This window comes from Lutra lutra, chromosome 1 (assembly GCF_902655055.1).
Source record: "Lutra lutra chromosome 1, mLutLut1.2, whole genome shotgun sequence".
Classification (NCBI taxonomy): Eukaryota; Metazoa; Chordata; class Mammalia; order Carnivora; family Mustelidae; genus Lutra; species Lutra lutra.
Genome location: NC_062278.1, coordinates 108243686 through 108263855, shown reverse-complemented (window position 1 = coordinate 108263855; position 20170 = coordinate 108243686). Strand labels below are relative to the sequence as shown.

Here is a 20170-nt window from a genome sequence, read left to right as displayed (position 1 = left end):
GCGCCTGGCCACAGACATGGCCAGATGTCTGAGAGGATGGAGGCTGAGGTGGCTGGCTGGCTGAGCGGCCCTTTGGCCAGGTTCCTGTGGCCATCAGCTCCTGCTCTGTAGGTAACGGAACCTTCCCGTCTTTATTCTCCTTTTTTCCAAAACAGGTTCTTTCCCCCAACTATCTACACACCAGAATAGCCTCAGGGGCTTAGATTCCTAGGTCGAACTCTCAATTCTCCAGAGGCCAGCCAGCTCCTTCTGTGGACTCTGGTTTCTCCACTGTCTTTCAGGAACACAAAGTTCCTATTTTAGTGTCTTCCAACAATTACAGAGAGTGGCTAAGTCCTCAAGAAACAGTATTTATAAGTCATACAACCTCTGTTAAGCATCTCCTCTCTGAGATCGCTTCATTGAAAGACAAAGTGCTGTTTCTTCCCATTCGACCCCATTCTCAATTCTCTTACTTCCCAGGCCCCTTCTACATGGTTTGAGGGAAAAGAAAGAACATGAAATCACCCAAGCAAAATGGGGACAAAGACAGTTTCTTGGTTTCTCTTCAGCTCCATCTAAGGGTCTAGACCAAAGAAGCAGGGGGAGCCTATATCAGAGACCACTGGACTAAGCAACTGACAAACCATGATTTGTCAGGTTACAGCATCAGTTCATTCCCACGAGGTGTGGGGCTGAGGCAGCAGAAAGCAAGCCTTCAGCTAAGGCTGTGCCTGGGCTGCGGCAACCAGCAGCCCAGTGATGTACTGTGTTATCCTTCATTCCACCAGCTCGGCCCACCCAACGTCAGGCAGGTGACCTCGGAGCCCTGGCGGCTTTAATGACGTCTCCTTCCAGAGACAAGACTCGTGCTGCCACGGGCTTCATCTGCGTGACTGATACAAGTGTTACAAACACCCCAAACCCCAGAGCCCCCAGCCCGCAGCAGAGAAGCGCTACAGCCCTGCCGGGGAGCAGCACACATGAGGCCAGGGAGATGCAGGGGTAGATTTAATTTACACAGCAGCCACTTGGGGCCCAGTCAGAGCTGGGGCAGTAGGGCAGATCTATAACCAGAGGGCACCTCCTGCCCTTTCCCTTGAAGCCCAGTCCTCACAGACACTTAGATGGGGCTCCCTGGGTTGTGCAGAGGACGCTCCAGTCAAAAGGAGATTTGGAAATAAGGCTGTCCCCAAAGCTGGGGGAAGTCCGTGGCCTGGAGATGGTCGCCTACATGGTGGCCCAGGGGTCTGAGAGTCCAGTCCACATCCTGGGCAAAGTCCTCACAGCCTGTGGCCCTAGAGGAAGCCCTCACGGCGGAACTGTTCCTGGAGAAGGGCGCGGTACTGGTCAAACCCCCCCTCGACCCGGGTGACGCTGCCGCCTTCACACACCCACAACTCCCGGCACACCAGCCGGATGAAGCGCTCGTCGTGGGACACCAAAATCACGCCACCCTGAAAGACACAAGGCCGGGGGCACTCAGGGGCACCTTAGCGGTGCTGGGGCCCGGGGAGAGGTGGGGAGCCTGAAGGCACACTCACCCTGAAATTGTTGAGAGCACGGCCCAGAGCCTCAATCGTCTCCATATCCAGGTGGTTTGTCGGCTCATCCAGAATGTAGAAGTTGGGGCTGGAAGGCAGTGCCCAGGGAGGCAGGCAGTTACAGGGCTTGGAAGAAAATGAACTCCCCGATACAGAGACAAGACAAACATTTCCCACTACGCAAGATGGGGAGAGGAGAAGGCCAGAGCTCACCAGGGCATGGTCATCTGAGCAAAGGCTACCCGGCTCTTCTGGCCTCCGGACAAGCTGGCAACAGGACGCACGGCCAGTTCTCCAGAGATGCCATACCGGCCGAGCTGGTGACGATACTCCTCCTCAGGCCGCCCTGGAACAGTCCTCACGCCATCAAGTGGGTTCTTGAGCCAACTCCCTCCCATCACCCACCCCTCAGCCTTACCTCAATGCCCATGTCCTTATACCTAGACTCAGGGTTCGCTGCTCAGCACCCCACCCCAAGGCAGGCCTAGCTGTAGGGGTCCCCTCTTTCCTCCACTCGAGTCCCTACAGTACCGGGAAACCTGCGGGCCAGCAGTTCCACTGCGCTGACATTCAGGTCCAGCTGCTCCACGTGGTGCTGGCTGAAGTAGCCAATCTTCAGATTCCTACAGGCAGAAACAAAGGTGGAAAGACAGGGTGGAAGGCAATGCCCATAAAGGAGTGCAGCTACAGAGTCGCCGGGGACTGAGGGGCTTTACCTGTGAGCATGTCTGATGCCCCGAACAGGTGCCAGGTCCCCCATGAGCAGCTTCAGCATGGTAGACTTCCCAGCCCCGTTCTCCCCAACCTGTCAAAAGAACCACGAGAATGCTGAAGAGTTGTCATGGGCAGAACACAAAAGCAAAGATGAGCATTGGTTTTGACCAATGACTCCAACAACCAATAAAATAATATTAAGGATCTATATAAATGAAGGAACTAGTGAAGTCATAAAGGAAACTGACAGCTGAATACCTACTAAGAGCATGGGGTTTAACCCTCCCAAGAACCAAGTAAGGCAGCTGCTATCTCCATGCAGTAACCGAGCTACCACTCGGCAGAGTCAAGACTGGATATCTGACCCTGAAGCCCATGCTATCTCCTCACTGCTCTGTGGTCTGAGGAAACTCAGATCTGAGACTAGGAAGATAAAGTCTTGCTCTACGTATTCATAAAGTACCACCAGCCAGGCTTTCTAGCTCTGCAGGGAAGTAGAGCAGGGAAGTAGAGCAAAGTCCTTGGCCCTGGTCAACTCCTGCTCCTGCATACCACTTCCCTTTGCCGCCGGAGGACCCGGGTCAATCCATACCACGTGCTGGGGTGGGAGAGTCTCAGCTCACGAAACAGAGGAACAGCAACCATACCACACAAATGCGGGACTCAAGATCAGCAGAGACGGAGAGGCGACTGAAGATGACATTCTTAGGATCATAGTAGAAATCCACCTCATCTAGTTGCAGAATTGGCGGTGAGAACTTCTCAAACCCATCCGGGAACCTGCAGGAGGAGGTGGTAAGGAACACGGGAGCAGCCAGAAACACGAGCTCCCCACCAGCCTCTCGGCCCAGCACTCACTTCATCACCACCTCCAACTCCTTGTCCACAGGTTTCAGCTCTGGTCTGAGGAGAGAGGGGGCAGACTAGATTTATGGCTTTAAAAACTAACTGTATTTGTTCTTATTACACAAGTAATGTATGTTCAGAGAAAACTTAGAAAAAGCTTGTACTCCCACCATCCAGACTATATTCTTATTTTAGAGTACCTTCTTCTAGTTCACTGTATGTTGAAAAATAGGGTTATCCTTTTTGTAGGTTTTTGGCCTACCAGTTAAGACACTGTGATAAATATTTCAATGTCACAAAAACCTAAGCCTTTGATTTTAGACTCCCCTCCTTGTGCTCCCCCCACCAGCACCTCTAGAAAGGTTGTTTTCAGATTAAGCCCCCAGTGTTCCACATCATTAGTCATTAAAGAAATGCAAATCAAAACTACAGTAAAATATCACTCACGCCCACTAGGCTGGCTAAAATTAAAAAGACAGATAATAAGTGTTGGCAAGGATGTGGAGAAATTGGAACCCGCGTACATTGCTGGGAGAAATCCAAAATGGTCTGGCTGCTTTAGAGAACAGTTTGGTAGTTCCTCAAAAAGTTAAACATAGGGGAGCCTGGGTGGCTCAGTGGGTTAAAGCCTCTGCCTTCAGCTCAGGTCATAATCCCAGGGTCCTGGGATCAAGCCCCACATCGGGCTCTCTGCTCCACAGGGAGCCTGCTTCCTCCTCTCTCTCTGCCTGCCTCTCTGCCTACTTGTGATCTCTGTCTGTCAAACAAATAAAAATCTTAAAAAAAAGAAAAAAGTTAAACATAGAATTATCTTGTAGCCTAGCAATTCCACTCCGAGGTACATACCCCAGAAAACAGAAAACCTATGTCCATATATAAACTTGTACACAAATGTTCAGAGCACTGTTAGTCATAAGAGCCAAAAAAGAGGAAACTTCCAATATCTCTTGACTGATGAGGCAATGGACAAAATGCTGTATGTCCTTCCAATGACATATTACCTGACCGTAAAAAGGAAGTACAGATACACGCTACAGCATGAAAGCACCTCACCAACACTACGCTAGATGAAATAAGTCAGACACAAAACATCACGTTATAGGATTCCATTTATATAAAATGTCCAGGATAAGCAAACAGATTAGAGAAAATAAATTAGGGGTTGGCTAGGCCTGTGGAGAGCAAGACTAATTCCCAACAGCAATGTAAAACACTCTGTTTTCCTGTTGGAAAGGAGACTAAGGCTGGTTTCTAGAAAAGGGGAGACTAGAATGGGAGGGCAAGGGATGGCCGGCAAAATGAGGGCAGAAATTAAGAGACCAGCAGTCACAGCCCGGTCAAGGGCACTGTACTCACAGCTTCTCCAGCATTTTAAGTTTACTCTGCACTTGAGAGGCTCTGTTGGCATTGTAGCGAAATCGGTCAATGAAAACCTGTGGGGACATGAGCGTAGGCACTGGTCAGGTTCCCTCACTCCTGCAGACTCTGACACCCATGGGATGGGGCCCCCAGCCCTGCCTGTCCCCACACCTGGATATGCTGGCGATACTGCTGCTGTGCCTCATACTCCCGCTGCTGGTTAAGCAGCCGCTCCTGCTTGCTCTTGATGAAGGTCTCAAAGTCTCCCCGGTATCCATCTAGTCGCTGGCTGTGCAGGTGGATGATGTCTGTGGCTATGGCATTCAGGAAGTTGCGGTCGTGGGAGACGACCAGGATTGTAGAGGGCCATGTCTGAGGGGGTCACAGGATGGCAGGCCCAGTTTGGGAGAGCAGTCAGCTTCCAACCCCCCAAGTGTCTTAGAGGCAGACCTCCCCTGGACCTACTCTAACATCTGTAGGCACTCACTTGCAGGTAATTCTCCAGCCACAGGATGGCCCTTACATCCAGCATGTTTGTGGGTTCTGGAAAGGTGGGGGCGGACATATTTGGGATTGAAGAGCTATAGAACCTGGATGTTGCCATCTATCCCTACCCCAAAGTCAGGGTTCCCCCTTTCAAACTCACCATCTAACAGCAGAAGATCTGGCCTATAGAAAAGAAGAATGTAAGCCTTAAGGTTTTAGGTCAGCAGCTCATGACCTCCCAAGAACCAAGCCCCATCCTCCACAGTATCTGTACACAGGCCCTGGAGACTCACCTAGCAAACAGAGCCCGGGCCAGGGCCAGTCTCATCCTCCAGCCACCTGAGAACTCCCTAAAGGAACAGAGATCACATCAAGGGTAGATATTTACCAAGAGAGGCAGAGGCAGAGTCAACAGTGCTGATAGGCAAGAATGGCAAGGGCCACTTACCGGGTGGGCTGCTGCTGCATTTTAGGGGTAAAGCCAAGCCCAGCAAGAATGACTGATGCCCTAGAAGTGAAGAAATTTTAGAACCTGCTTGAAACAGGTGACAGAAGGGAAAGGTGAAATCTAAAGGAGGGAAGGGGAATTTTAAATACCTGGCGGGTGCCTTGTCTGCCTCAATCTCCTCCAGTTTGGCATATACTTCCGCCAACTGTGCAGCTTCTGAGCCCTCTGCCCTGGAGTGGGAATGGGAGGAAGAGCACTCAGCCCAAATGGGGGCATTCTAGGTGGAATGCCCTGTACTCTATGCAGCTGGAGAGCAGGCCGCTCACTGTCTTGTTGCCAGGACAGGAACGCACTACAGAAAGCACCTGCTCAAGTCCGTGAGGGCAGTGGGCAGTGTGGAAGGAACAGGGCGTTATAGCTCCACAGTGTCAGGTTCTAAGCTCTGCTGATTACTAGGATGAGAGTGCCAGTTACAGACTGTGGCCCTATGACAGGCACTCTCTGAAGAACCATGGCTGCCGGTCATTCCCCATCTGTAGCCCTTACCTGCCAGTGGCAATCTGGGCGCTGAGCTCCCGCTCCCTCTGTAGAAGGTCCTCTCTCATAGTGTCACTCTCTAGCACACTCTGCAGGGCAGGCGTGTCATCTCCAGCAACCTCCTGCTCCACGTGCAGCAGGGAAATGTGGGCTGGAACTCGCAGGCTCCGAGTGGCCAACATCTTCAGGAGTGTCGTCTTCCCCAGCCCATTTCGACCCACCAGCCCATAGCGGCGGCCCCATGCCAGGTTCACATCTGCTCCAGCCAGCAGTACCCTGCAGGGGTAGTAGGGAGAAGACAAAGGGTGCTGCTCTAGAGACAGGTATACAACAAATTTAGCCACAAAAAAACCAATGTTATTTTAAGCCCCATTTCATCTGTCCAAATTCTCCTTTAATTGGAAAAAGAAAAGCGTCACCCCTCCCCACTGCCACTCCCTCACCTATCGCCAAAAGACACATCAAAGTTCTCAATTCGCACATCATACGATTTGTTCTTGCCAGATGATTCCAACCGACTCTCCTTTCTGCTGCCTGCCTGGCTGGCTGATGCCTCTTCCAAGACTCTTCCAAAGAGAGAAACGAATGGCTTTTAGCACTCCCAGCCACCCTTCCATCCCAATACGGACTGCTCTGTTCTCTTCTCAGCACTTCTTGCTAAACTCACAGAGGAGTGCTGGTCTTGAGTGTGTCCTTCTCTGAGCGCTTCTCCTGCTTTGCCTTCAGTCGAGCCTCAGCCTTCTCTAGCTTCTTTGCATTCACTGTCTAAAGGTCCAAACACAATCATTTCAGCCTTGGCTGGTAGGCTCAGAAAGGAGCCCCAGAAAGAACATCTTAAATTACCCTTTCAGTGAAAGACATAATCAGAAACCCCCGGAAAAATCCTCCAATATTTAAAGACAGTCAACTTCCATCCCCACTATAGACATGGTCCCTCCCTTTTTTCCTCCTCCTCACCGAGGACTGTTCCCTCTTTAGCAGTCCTGGAAGTTTGGTGCCACAGTCTGTAAGCGATAAGAAAAGCAGTCACCTTCTCCCTGAGGGAAGGGAAACTAACATTTTGAGTAACTAATATGAACCAGACACAGACAAAGACATTTAAAGGAAAACCTTACAATTCCGGAAATAGCTATCATCCTCCCCATATTTCAATCCAAAACAAAAACAAAAACAATTCCCAGATTAAGAATACAGAGACTGAGGCAGATAAGCAACTCCTACAAGCTCACGCAGTTGATTAAAAAGCCACAAAATTGGTAAGTAAACCTAAGTCTGTCCAGCTCCAAGGCCCATAAGCTTCCTACCCTACCTAAGAGCTTGGAAAATTCTCCAACCCCATTCCCTTCATCAACGACCTCTTCTGCCCTCAGTAAAGACACCAAATAGCTTCTACATCCTCATTCTTTTGAAAAGGGGTGCCAGTAGTCTTGGGCTCCAGGGGCTGGCTGGCTGGGGAGTGGGGGGAGGCTCAGACAAGGGCAGAGAGCAGCTAGTTCAATCTTCCCTCTCTCACCGTAGTTTTCTGTTATCTTTGACAACTGGATGGGGGCGTCTAGTAGCACCTGGCTGTTTCCCTGGGTCTGTGGCTCATCCCTTGAGGGTAGGAACAGAAAGCGCAGAATTAGGAATTGAAGAAAAACCTCTATGGCCATCAGACCTTCTTCCCTTACGTCTTGTCTCCTTACCGTCCGCCTTCCCATCGTCCCCACGAATCCCCCTACCCTGGCACGTACAGGCGCAGAGTGTTGTACATGCGCTGGCACACAGCCCTGATGCCCGCGTCATCCTTGCTGTCCCCGGACACCTCCTGCAACAGTTCCCCCACCGCTTCCACCAGGTCATCCACAGACTCGAAGTCCGCGCTGCCGCTGTGCAAGACGCCTGGGCCGGGCGTGGCAGGTCGAGGAAGATAACGGGTAGGGTAGACATACAAGCAGTTTTAGTCCCCGAAACACGGCCCCACTCCGGGCTCCAGACCTAACCGGCCCTCGGGACAAGAGGTCACGCAGAGGAGAGGCCTAGCAGCGGTCCCCGACATTGCCCTCCCTTAGCCTTTCTCCCAGTGACTTTCATTTTGGCCTCCCCAGCGCGCAAATTCCGTTCGACTCACCCGTCACGTAGTCGAAGACCTGTCCGTCAATTTCGGGGAACTCGCTCCGCAGGATTTCAGCGCAAGTCGCCATGTTCCAGTCGGGCTCCCGTCCGCGCAGGCGCCGTTAGACCCGAGCCAAGACGCGCCTCCTGCTGGTCTCCCAAAAGCTCACCCCTCCTTCCAAAGCGCATGCGTAGTGGTGACGTAAGAAACGCGCGGAGTGCCCGGAACCCAGTGGACCGGGTGAACGGGGCTGGAGGAACCGTGCGCAAGCGCCGCTCAGAGCCTACGCTCTAGCTTCTCTCTCTGCGCTTGCGCAACGCCGTTTCCGCTGAAAAACTCGCCACATGTGCGGTTCTCGCTGCCTTCTGGGAGCTGGAGCTCCGAGAGGCGTTCGCTGCGGGGTGCGGGGCAGCCCGCGGCTTATCAGGACGCGATTCACTTATGGTCCCGCGGGTGGGAACCTCCCAAGAGACGGGCAGTTGATAAAGCACACGGGCTCCTTTAGGCGCTTCTGTGTCAGCACGCCCAGCCGGGTCCATTTTGGAGGCCACCTAGAGCTTTGCTGACTCATGCTTGGTCCTTGGGTTCTCAGAAGACCCCCTGCACAGTTCTGAGGCCCATGGGTTTTGTTCTGGTCCCCAGGGCCTATGAGCTTCTAGTATTCGCCAGGTGGCCAGCTTCCGTTCTCTCACCTCTGACAGATCAGGAGACCTCTGCGAATTGTGCTCACCCAATCCTAACATCACCCGGGGGTACAAGCCACCACCAAAGGGCTAGAAAATGAGGTTGGCCAGTGCAAATTCACTATTTATTCCCTACTTACACACCCAAAACAGACTTCTTTGCACCAGGAAGCTCACCAAACGAGTGTATAAAGCTACTTCCATGGATTCCCTCTAGAAGTTAGGAATCTTCCCCAAATGATGTTATGGCTTTACATTTAACGTGAATATTCTTCCAACCTAGCTCTAAGATTTTCACCTAAGATACATTATCCTTTTGCCATTAAGAAGGATCAATCCAACTATTTAGTTTAAAAAGCTGGGGCATCTGACTGGCTCAATCAGAGGAGCATGGATGGAACTCTTGATATTCAGGGTCCCAAGTTTGAGCCCCACGTTGGGTGTAGAAACTACTTAAATAAAACTTAAAAAAAAAAAAAAAAGTTTGAAAAGCTAAGCTACTAGATCTAACACTTTATAGGCAACAGATGGAAAGGAATTTTGATGGGTAAACTACAAATGATGGCTTCTTTGAGAACATTGCAAGAGCTGAGAGAGAACCTGTGGTTTATAGGATTTTAAAAGTGAGGGGTGCCTGAGTGGCTCAGTTGGTTAAATGCTGGACTCTTGATTTCATCTCAGGTGGTGATCTCAGGGTCATGAGACCGAGTCCTGTATTGTGCTCTATGCTGGGGGAGGAGCCTGATTAAGATTCTCTCCCTCTCCCTCTGCTCTTCCCCACTCTCCTGCCCCTCTCTCAAACAAACAAATAAATAAATAGCATTCACTGACCACAATGGACCTTGTTTAGATCTAGATACACGTTGTAAAAAATTCCACAGGACTCTTGGATTAAGTATGAACGCAAATCATGAAATACTAAGGAACTGGCCATGAGTTGATAATTGTTAAAGTTGAATGAATGATAGGACATGTGAGTTTATTATATTTTGATACTTGTATTTGAAATTTTCTCTGATAGATTTTTTAGGTTTAAAATGGCTGAAGTCAAACAAGGGAAAGATGATGAGGGCAAATTTGCTTGTATTTGCTCCAACACGCCAGCAAGGTATGGAATACTCCCCTCAAGGACAAGCTCATCACAAGATTCTTTGGAGAGGGGAGGTTATAGAAAAGAGAATCCCTTTTATCATCCACTCACCAATGTTTGGGAAGCCTGGGTAATTGGGTAGAGGAGAACTGAGGTCAGTTGCTTGGGATGGAGGGAAAATCCAAATGTAAACCTTGCTTAATCCCTGCTAATTAGAAAATACCTGCCTAAAGCTAAAACTGAACTAGGGAAAGAATCTCTACCCTCAGGAAATTGGGATCAGGTGGAGCTGCTTGCCCTTGAGGTTGTGTTTTGGGGAGACAGGAGACCTGAGGTAACACCAGTCAGGATAAGGGCTTGGATAACCTTGAAGGGCCTAACAATTGGCACAACACAAAAGCCTTAAGACAGTTCAGAATATAAAATTCTACTCACGCAGGCAGCATGAGGTTTGGGAAGAGCAATCCCATCAGTCCCCCTCCCCATCGAGCTGTCCGCATTAACACTTAGCAACTCCGCTCTACAGTTTATTGGGTTTATAACTGGACAAAGTCACACGTGTACAAAATGAAGCTCACACTATCCCAAAGCAGAGTAGGGATTGAGGGCTGGGGATCCGTTACTGGCCTTTGGGGGAGCTCCGAGGTGAGGGGCAGCCAACCTTCCCACTCCAGAGAGATGTGGCCACAGGGGAGGGGAGGAAAGGGAGCCCACCTGGCTTTGGTCACAGAACAGAAAGCCTGGCATGGGCCAGGGCAGACAGATGAATGGTGAAGTAGGAGCCCTAGAAACCACCCTGCCCAGGGAGCCCAGGGAGCCCAGGGAGCCCAGGGAGCCCAGGGAGCCCAGGGAGCCCAGGGACTGCTCCACCAGTCCCGCTCGCAATGTGGTTGGTCCAGACCTAGACTCAGGGGCTGGTGCAAAGGGAAGGCAGCAAAGCAGGAGGGAGGAGACACTGAAGTGTGGTGGCCCAGGGCACCCAGACCCACGGAAAAGGGTGGGTGGGGAGGCAGGCTAGCTGCTACTAGGCAGCTAGCAGCGGGTCTCATAAATGCCACTGCGGCCAATGTAGCGCACCCATTTGATGACATCATGGTCGCTGTAGTTCAGCTTCGGTTCAAACACCTTCAAGTAGCGCACCTTGAGGCCAGAGGGTGCGAATGGCACCTGGGTAAGGGACAGCTCCAGTTAGGGATGTGGTCTTCCTCTCACAGCTACTCTCCTCTGCAAAGTTCTGTAGCCCTGACCTACTTCATCTCTACTACAGGTGTCTGAATGATTGGGGTCCTGAAAGAAGCTGGGGGAAGCTTAAGAAGGGTCTTCTTAAGAGGTTACTAAAGAAGAAAGCATATCCAAGAGTAACTTAGAATAACCACTTAGGTTTGAAATCAGGCCCTGCCTGTGATAACTTGATTCAATTCCTTTAATCAGCAGGTGGCAGCAACCAAAGACCCACTGTAGAACACACTGATCCTGCTCAATAATATGGGCTTAAAAAATAAGGTGGAGAAAATTTTATGTCTAACATGCATAAAGCAAAGTCAGCCCATTCTCCTGTCTGTAGATAAACTTTGTGTTTTATTTGGCATTCAATCTAAATTTTTCCAAAAATTGTTTTTATGACAAGCTTTAGAAGTCAAAGATTTTTGTCAGTGTGGATAGCAATTTCTAGTAAGAGGTCTGAAGGGGGAAGGAATGGGTCTATGAATTAAATCATTTCCCCTCCCTAGGTCTCATCTGCAGGTAGTAAAGTGCAGAATTTGACCTGAACAATCCTAAGATCTTTCTTAGCACACCCATGGCTCTAAGGCCTCTCCTTTGCCATACCTCAAAGTTCATGGAAATGGGGGGTCGAGCCCATTTCTTCTTGTCATTGGTGGGCAGAAGTTCAATCTCAGCGCTGATCTGTGATTCCTTCATGCCTGCCATGCGCTTGATCCTGGGAACAGAGGGGCAGTAAGCAGCAAGTGCCCCTGATAGCTTGGAGGAGTTTTAAGGTGGAGGGTGCCTTTTTGGAGGGGTACAGACAAGGAAACTGAGGAGCATGTGGGAGGTGCCAGTATGGGGAAGACCCTGCTAAGCACTGGAATGGAACCTTGGGCCTGCTATTCCTTTAGCACTGTGGGCTGCAGTTTTAGCTTAAATACACAAGCATGCTATCCCCTGCTAGTTCACAGAAATATTCCAGGGGAAAACATGGAAGCATTCCAATAAACGCATGCATGCACTCAAATGCGGGCGTGTACACTTTCACACAGAGGTATAGGGGTGACAGCATAAGCAGAGGCTCCTGGAAAAAGACAGGCACACCCCCCCACACACACAACACACCCACTCTCTCTCTCGCTCAAGGAAATGAAGGTAAAACTTAAAAGGGGGTACAAGACATCTTGAGACCTATAGCGGCCTCATGAAGGAGACTCACTTCCACACAATGGCGTTCTCGCTGGCCTTGTACTTGGCCTTCCCCTTCATGCAGATCACCTGTACCCCACTTGTGTTCAGTGGGGTTGGGATCCTCACCTACAAGTGAGGGAGCTCTGTCAAGCCCTGACATCAGCTGCTTTTATACCCAGAGACAGTGCTGCTTCCTCCCCAAGTCCCTTGTTCTCACCTCAATCTTCTGAGCCAGTAATGAGGGCTTGAAATTGGACTTGATGACCACCTTGACCTCCAGCTTGGTGCGTCCCACTTCTCTCACTAGTGGGATCACCCGGAAAGGAAGGATGATGTCCTTGGTGGTACGATACCTTTAGGGGTTGAGAGCAAGGTTGGCACAGCAGAGCCTGTCCTCCTCCCTCCCCCCATTTCTCTTGGCCAGCTACACCCCCTGCCTCCTCACACCCCAGTGGCACCTCATTAGCTCAAATTCTCCATCAGGTGGGATGAAGCTGATGCTGCGTTCAGAGTCAAACTTGCTGAGTCGCACACACTGGTGGAACGTGCAGTCATCGATGGCAATTGATTGCTTCCCACTGCAAGCAGGGGCAGAAGGTCTCCTCGTTGTTACAGGAGAGTGGCAGGAGAGGGTTGGCTGGGAGGCTATCCCACCCCCAAAGGCTGCCACATCCTGGATGAGGCCTGCACTACGACTGGAAAGCTACGAGAATGCAGCTTTCTGACTCAGGGGTCCCTGGTGCGGATTTACGGAAAGTGGGCGCTTTGCAAGCTCATCTCTGGAGAACTCTGTTGCTTGGGACCCAGAGATTTCAGGCACAATGGGAGGCCATCAATACGTATAGAAGAGTCTCAGCCCTGGGGATCAAACAAAGGGTTCTACTCTTGAAGTAGGATGAGGACAATCTTCTCATCTCTCGTAAGCACAGATGTCAAGAGGAACCAGGCAAGCATACCCTTGGGAAGAGGGAGTCTGCATTACTGCAGAAATGGTATCCTGAAGGAATCTGTGATAGACCAAGCCCCGCTCAGCCCTCGAAGGTCCACCCTCTCCCACCAGCAATCCCGCTCAGGCACCTCTTGCTGGTTTCATCAGCTGTGCCTTTGCCTTGCTTCTCAATGACAATCTTGTCGTTCATCCCAAACTTGCACTCAGGCATGCCACTCAGGTAGCTCTTCATCACCACCCGGCCTGACACATGGGCGCTCAGCACCTGCCCTGGTGACAGATAGACAGACACATGGGAACATGTGAGTTAGGACAAAAGTGCTGCCCTGTCCCTGCCCCTCCAGCTCATTGCAAGTGGGCTCTCACCCTGGGGGGACATGAGGAGGTTCACACTCTCTAGCACGTCCAAGAAGAGCTCATTCCGGCGGTACTTGATGCCCTCCCGCCGCCAGCCGATCTGCCCGGTCACCTGGCTGGTGATCTGCGATTGCTCTTCCTTTGTCTACATGGGGTGACAGAGAAAAACACGAATGGCCTCATTCCTCTCCACCTTCAATAACCCTGTCTCTATCCCCACTCTACTTTCATCCCCCCTCCCTTCCAGTCCCCCCACGCTGCCAATAACTCATCATCCCCATGAGCTCCATGTGGCAGGACCTGAAGAAAGCTGTAAAGGTGAAGCTGAGGGAACTGCTTACCTGATGCTGGAGGCCAAAGGGCCAATGTGATGCCCGCAGGAAGCAGTAGGGGAGCACAGACGGGAAGAGGCAGGCAGAAAAGGAGGAGAAGGCAGCTATAAGATCTGGACCCCAGAGGAGGGCCCACGCTCTCCCCTTCTGAGGAATACCAGGCCTCCAGGGCAGCCCACACCCTTCCTTCCCCCAGTGCAGAAGGAAACTGCTTGAAGTGTATTCCCAGTAACTGAGATGCTGAGTCGGCTGCTCCTAGGGTGGAGGGCCACATGAGGCAAAATAGGCCTGCAATCACGGTAGAGGGCTCAAGCCAGCACTTCCTGTCAGAGGCGGGCTCTTGAGTCATCTGGGACAAGGCTGTGAGGGGGATGCTCAAGGTAGATGGGCCCCACCCTTGCTGTGGTTATCCCACTGAGTACCTGGCTCTTGATACCCTGCTGGGTGATGAAGGTTTTCAGTGCGCCTGTCTCTGAATTCTGTGGATAGCCAAAGTCCAGGATCTCTGCAAAAGGAAGGGAACCATCACCCCCTGGAAAAAACTGAAGGCGCCTTCAGTCCAGTCCCTCCCCTGGCCTGGACATATCTGGCCAGCACAGCTCTAGAAGACCATGGGATCATCTGCAGCAATGTCCTCTGGCTTTGTAGCATTTACTGTGGGATTTGTGCTCCATAAGAAAACATACTTAAAACATCAGATTTTTTTCACAGAGAAAATCAGAAGAATCTCATGGCCAGTGTGTGAGAGATCAAGAAGCGCTGAGACCTTAGAAAACAGACTCTGGGAAGATGGAAAGACTCTGTTCCCTTTAATCATACCCTACAGAGGAACAGAGATAATGCAACCCCAGAAGTCGGTAATATCTCACTGTCCTATAGGCTCTGAGGTAGCTGTTGAGACAGAAAGCTGGAAGGACACTCGGTGAACTAAGGCCCAAACCACAAAGGTAAGAGGGAAATGTGCTTAACTGCAGGAGGCCCAGCTAAAAGCCCCCCAGTTAGATTCCTAGTCCCCTGAAATATCTTTTGGTCCCCACCCCCTTTCCCCACCTCTACTCACTAGCCTATTTCTGTGTTCTACTTCAGAGCAGCCTTTAAGGCTGAATTTAGACTGGCTTTCTCAGGGCTTAAAAGACCAGACAGGAAAGAAAGTAAGTTCACAGGACACTGGAGGGAACCTCACACATGCTCCCTACCTCCAGACTAGGCCCCATCAGGTCCATCCCCACCCTAGGCCCACCACCCTGCCAGCCTCACCATCCAGCAGCTCATATATGAGCACAAAATTGTTCTTGATGTTCTCTTCGCTGATCTTGCCAAAGTAGGCAGCCATTACGTCACACATCTTATAGAGGAATTCGAAGACCATGGCAGCATTGACATTCTGCTTGGTGACAGCTGCCAACCAGATGTTGGACCGCTTAACATGGAAGAAACTGGTGCGAGCGATGTTGGTGACGGGGCTCCGCACCTGCTGCCGGGCGTGGATAACATTGACCCGAAAGGCATCCACTGCATTCCTCCTGAGGAAAAGGGTACACAGGGGCTGCTCAGCACCCCGTCAAACCTCACTCCATGGGGATGTTAACCACAGCTGTTAACAACCTTTCCCCCCTTCACTGTTTAAGTCTGACATGTACTCTGAAGCCAACGCCTAAACCGCTGGGGCAGTTCCCTTGTGGCTCCCAGCAGAGGCACGGGAGTAGGGCCAGAGCAGAGCTGGTGTCTGAAAGCCACCAGAGATAGGGAAATCAGGTGGGAATGACAGGACAGGCATACCGCTAATAAAGTGAAGTCCATTAGGCTTAAGGAGGTATATTCCTTACTCCCAGACCTGGCCCCAATTTCCCAGCTGCCACCTCTCTAGTTTCTCAGTAGGCTCCAGGCCCAAATTAGAAAGATACCCTGCTCCTTCTTCAGTTCTCCCACTTGTGATCCAACCAGTGGGGAGGCCTGGCTCTTCCAGAAGTGAGACAAAGCCAGCATGACTTCAGAGAAGGTTCTAATCTACCGAGGAAAAGGCACCAAGGGGCCATGGAGCTGGGCCATTCATTCCTGTCCAGGGTTCAATTCCAGGACGAGTTCAGGGAATGAAAACAGATGAAGAAAACAATGATGGGGGGCAGGGCCCCCCACCCACCTGTGCCTGGGTGGCAGCTTGATAGGCTGCTTACCTATTGCTACGGCAGCCAATGAGATGGGATGAGAGAAATGACGCCAGCAAGAAGAGGAGAGTGACAGCAACGAGAGAGAGGATTAGACACACAACACACTGGGGCAGGCAGCACACACCATGAGGTGGAAGCAGACGAGCAATAGGCAAGGGGCGGAAAGCAGAGCAAGGCACGCAAGACAGTATGTGCCCTGGCTTAAGCAGGTTCATCCAGGGCAGGAGAGGGTGCGGATGGGTACAGCCAGCCAGGTTCAGGGAAGCCAGGCACTCCCACAACTCTAGTTCATGCCCACCACCAGCCAATGGACAAACAGCCACAAAGGCCAGGCCAGCCCATTAGCCATGGAGCTGGGAGCCAAGGAGCTAGGGTACTTCAGTAGGCCCATTCTGTAACTATCTGTCCTAAGCTCTTAAAGGAAGAAAAACAGGGCAGCACAAACCAGAGGAGCCTAATTTCATTAGAGCTGCTGAGGCTAGGATGTGTCCCCTCACTGAGGAAAGAACAGTGGCATGCAGGGTGGGGCAGAATGAGAAGGCCATCTGTGCCTCCTTGTTAAGGTCTGAGGGACCCAGAACAAGGAGCTCTTCCAGGTCTACTGATAGGCCAGAAAGGGCTGCATGGCCTCCCTGCCCATCCCTCAGTGACCCTGAGGTGTGCTCACAACCTCTCTTCTAGAAGTGGCCCAGAGGAATTGAAAACAGCTGAGTCAGCAGCCTGCCTCCTCCCAAGAAAGGGAGTGGGAGCGGATCTGGCAGACTGCAGAGGCTTTCAGAAGAATTCAGCGAAGGCTTTCACCATGTGAAGGGCTTCTGAGACTTATATGGACTAGTACCACTCACCTGGCCATTAACTTTACCCCCTGGAGAAAGATCTCCCATCCCCTCAAAGGAGGAATTAATTTGCCAGGGCAAAAGCACTCATCTCCAGCAACTAGGTCTGTCACTAAGGGAAACAGAAGGCAGGAAGGGCAGGAGTTCCTAAGACTGTGGAGGCCCACGATTCCACAGGTCCCACCTATTGCCAGGCCAATACCACCAGACTTAATGGGAACCAGGCTTTATTAGCGGAGCTTCTAGGATGCAGCAAGGGGTGGGGTGGCCAAAGTCAAGACTCTGGTAGGAACGGACCTGCTCTTGCATGCTGGGAAGGAGGGATGAAGGGTGGGGGCACAGCTGGTTCAGCCAGGGGACTCACCCGATGTCATCTCGGTAGACCCGGGAGATGAGCACCTCCCCCTTGTGATTATAGATGAATAAGCCTCCAATCATGGCGGCAGCTCAGTCTCCAAGGCCCATCGCTCTGAGAACAGACCTAGGACAGGCGGAGGCAGGGTAAGGGAAGGCCTGAGAACCTCTGCCAACATCCCCTGTGGGGCTGTGCAGGTCACTAGCTGGGCTTTTTTTCCTGACTCAACCCTCCAGTAAGTGACCCTGAAGTCCTCCCCAGGCATGCCCCTCCCCTTAGCCAGGCTTCAGTTCCTGTTTATCTGACACTGGAAAGGAGAAAACAAATGGAGAGGGACTTGGGCCCAGGATTCTAAGGCCATTTTGATCCTCCCTTTTCTGGGGCTGAGCCCAAAGAGTAGCCCCCTCCCCCTCTTCACAGTGCTGAGCTCAGCACGGATCCTTTTTGGCCCCTTCCTGTGCAGACTCTCACTCAGACTCTAGCCGGTGAGTCACTGTGAAGGCCTGCCTGCGGCTGCAGGAATGGCGGTAGGAATTACTCCACTTGGTTCAGGCCTGGGGCCCCCAGGCACAGCTTTAGGAATACCTGGTCTCTCAGGCTCCACTACCCTTCTGAGAGGACAGCAGGGCCTGAACCTGCGGCTCTCTAATTCACAGAAGTCTAAACATTCCAGGAAAGGGTGTGCAGGGCGTGGGAAGAAGAGAAGGGAGGCCTTAGGCCCTGACTCCAACCCAGGAGTGTGGCTCCAACCAATCCCAGGCAGTCAGATAAGCAGGCAAAAGAGCAGAGTAGAAAGGCCCCAGCCCTGGCAGGCTACACTTCAATGACCCAAGCTTATTAGTTATTTTTAACCACCTCCCTTTCAAAAAGGGCGGATCCCTCTCAGCTCCCAAATGCAATAAAAATAAGGGGGTAGGGGTACAGGTTCATAAAATGAAGAGATCAACCCAGCTGAAATTCTATGATTCCAGACCCATGACATAACTCATTTCTGGCCTGAGTACCTACAAGCAAGGAGTGGAATACGTGAATTATCCAAATTATTTGGGTCAAACTAACTTAGAGTGTTTGCAAGAAGAAAAAAGGTTAATTTAATTCTAGATTTCCTGAATTAGCTCTGGTATTAATTTTACAGGGCAGAGAGAGTTTAGCAGACTTTTCTAAACTGGAAAATAAAACCAATTACTTTGGCCATCAGGGTCTCCAAAACTCAGTGAGAGGCTCTCAAGGTGGTGGATACATTCCACCCCTCGTCCCAAAGAGGCTGAGAGAAGAAATGCAAAATGGAGGTAGAGCCCTGGGCAAAGAAGCAAGTTCACAGGTATCAATCAAGTGGTAGGGACCTCCGAGCACCACAGGAGCAGAGGTGAGGCCCGGGACAAGAAGGGAATACTGAGTTAAGGGGAAAGACTGGTAGAAACAGCGGGGCGGTCTACTTCAGGTGAGGCTGCAGCAGCAAAGGCCCGGGGTGGGGGGTGGGGCAGCGTTACATCTGGACGAAGGAGTTTCCAGTGTGGCAAAGGTCAAGCCTTTGAAGAGGAAAAACAGCACGGAGAGCCTGACAGTGGTGAATAAGGGAAAGTTGGGGCTGCGTGACCTGCTTTGGGGTTCAAGCGTAGAGGCATGAGCGAGTGGTGGGCTTTTCTCCCTGGGGAGGAAGACATCGCGGGAAAAAAATGGCTCCACGGGGGTGCGGGGGCTGTCACAGGCCTGAGGAAGAAGAGCCGCGGGGTGTCACTCAACTGGGGGGAGGGGGTGCCGCAGGGTGGGAAGCTTGTCACAGTCCAGGGAGGCGGCACAAGGGGGTGTCACTGTCCTAGGGGACGGGGAATTGTCCTTGCGCTGAGAAGAGGAGGCGCAAAAGAGCAGGAGGGTTGTCACGATCCCGGGTAGGGGGGCGTCGTGCGGCGTCCCCACTCTGAGAGGATTCCAGTAAGTCTCCCTCTCCCGGGAGGCGCCGGACGGGTCAGGTGGAGGGCGCCGCTCCTTGCCCGTCCTGCAACCGCGCCCCGGGCGCCCCCGCCCCGCCGTCAGCTCCCTCTCGATCTGAAGGCTGAAGCCACTCCCTGGTGTGGGCAGCTTTCCGCGTAGCGCAGCTCAGGGAAAGGCAAAGCTGGGCAGCGAGGTAGGCGTTCTCCCTCACCCTTGGCCAGATCCGGAGCTTACCTGGTGTCTGCGGCCCCCTGCTCCGCCCGCCCGGCCACTCTCCAGATCCCAAGATGTCCGCCCGCCCCCTGCTCGCCAGCCCGCTGCCTCGGCTTTCACCGCAGTGCCGCGGCCCCGCCCCGAACACAGTTGCGCGTGCGCGTCCAGCGGACGCGCCGACTACATACCCCGTCAGGCCCTTCGACCTTCTCTTTGCAGTTTTAAGCTTTCTAGGTTCAGTAAAACTACAACTACCGACAGGCTTCGGCGGGGTAGGAGTGCTATGAGTAGGGATAGGAGGGGCCTTATCCAGCCTTTCACGAAATACACATCCCGTCATATGCCGCTCCACTGACTTTATCTTCCCCGCTGAGCATTCTGGGAATTGTAGTCTGCAATCCCTCCTGTTCCTATTTCAGTGTTTAAGACAGCTTCAGAGGATTAATGCCATTTGTTGAAGCCCATCTGTTAAGCCTTAGATTGCTGCAGGCCTTTTCTGTCTCAGGAGTCCGAGGACTGGCTGTGCTCACTTTACACACACACACACACACACACACACACACACACACACACACACACACACACACGACTTGGCAGAAATGTTTGTACTGAATTTCCTGCTTTCTAACACCACCTCTGATTCTCTCAAGAGTTTTTCATCAAATACTTGTTCCGGACATGGGCCCTTTCCCAGAGATCAAGACCCAAGTAAAAAGGCAGGGAGTGAGGAGGCAAGTACTTGTAAGAAACTAGCCAAATCTTTTCAAGAATGTCTGTTCTATCCCAGCTATTTATACGTATGTGACTTCTGGAGCCCAGGACCTGTGTGCCTTCTAGTGACAGCATATAT

General features: G+C 51.8%; 2 protein-coding genes across 4 annotated transcripts; both read right to left on the bottom strand.

Annotated features, from left to right (window-relative positions):
- Positions 1-977: 977 nt before the first annotated feature.
- Positions 978-8180, bottom strand: ABCF3 (ATP binding cassette subfamily F member 3). 2 transcript variants are annotated; one of them, XM_047731792.1, is made up of 21 exons: positions 8024-8180; positions 7647-7794; positions 7427-7506; positions 6871-6917; positions 6581-6678; positions 6357-6479; positions 5923-6189; positions 5526-5606; positions 5377-5436; positions 5222-5278; positions 5089-5111; positions 4930-4985; positions 4614-4814; positions 4440-4516; positions 3096-3140; positions 2885-3017; positions 2240-2328; positions 2055-2146; positions 1737-1869; positions 1524-1611; positions 978-1436 (listed from the first exon to the last, which is right to left on the bottom strand). In XM_047731792.1, exons 1-21 carry the CDS (start codon positions 8094-8096, stop codon positions 1278-1280), a joined length of 2130 nt encoding a protein of 709 aa, XP_047587748.1. In that variant the 5' UTR covers positions 8097-8180; the 3' UTR covers positions 978-1277. The 2 variants fall into 2 exon arrangements, with proteins under 2 accessions (XP_047587748.1, XP_047587750.1); XM_047731794.1 differs by lacking the exons at positions 6357-6479; positions 6581-6678; positions 6871-6917; positions 7427-7506; positions 7647-7794 and having other exon boundaries at positions 8024-8129.
- Positions 8181-10295: 2115 nt separating this feature from the next.
- On the bottom strand, positions 10296-19464 carry AP2M1 (adaptor related protein complex 2 subunit mu 1). 2 transcript variants are annotated; one of them, XM_047731798.1, is made up of 12 exons: positions 19342-19464; positions 17185-17301; positions 15074-15339; positions 14239-14321; positions 13826-13831; positions 13494-13629; positions 13256-13397; positions 12637-12756; positions 12396-12531; positions 12207-12304; positions 11609-11720; positions 10296-10948 (listed from the first exon to the last, which is right to left on the bottom strand). In XM_047731798.1, the coding sequence occupies exons 2-12, from the start codon at positions 17256-17258 to the stop codon at positions 10814-10816; spliced, it is 1308 nt and encodes a 435-aa protein (XP_047587754.1). In that variant the 5' UTR covers positions 17259-17301; positions 19342-19464; the 3' UTR covers positions 10296-10813. The 2 variants fall into 2 exon arrangements, with proteins under 2 accessions (XP_047587754.1, XP_047587756.1); XM_047731800.1 differs by lacking the exon at positions 13826-13831.
- Between the last annotated feature and the right edge of the window lie 706 nt (positions 19465-20170).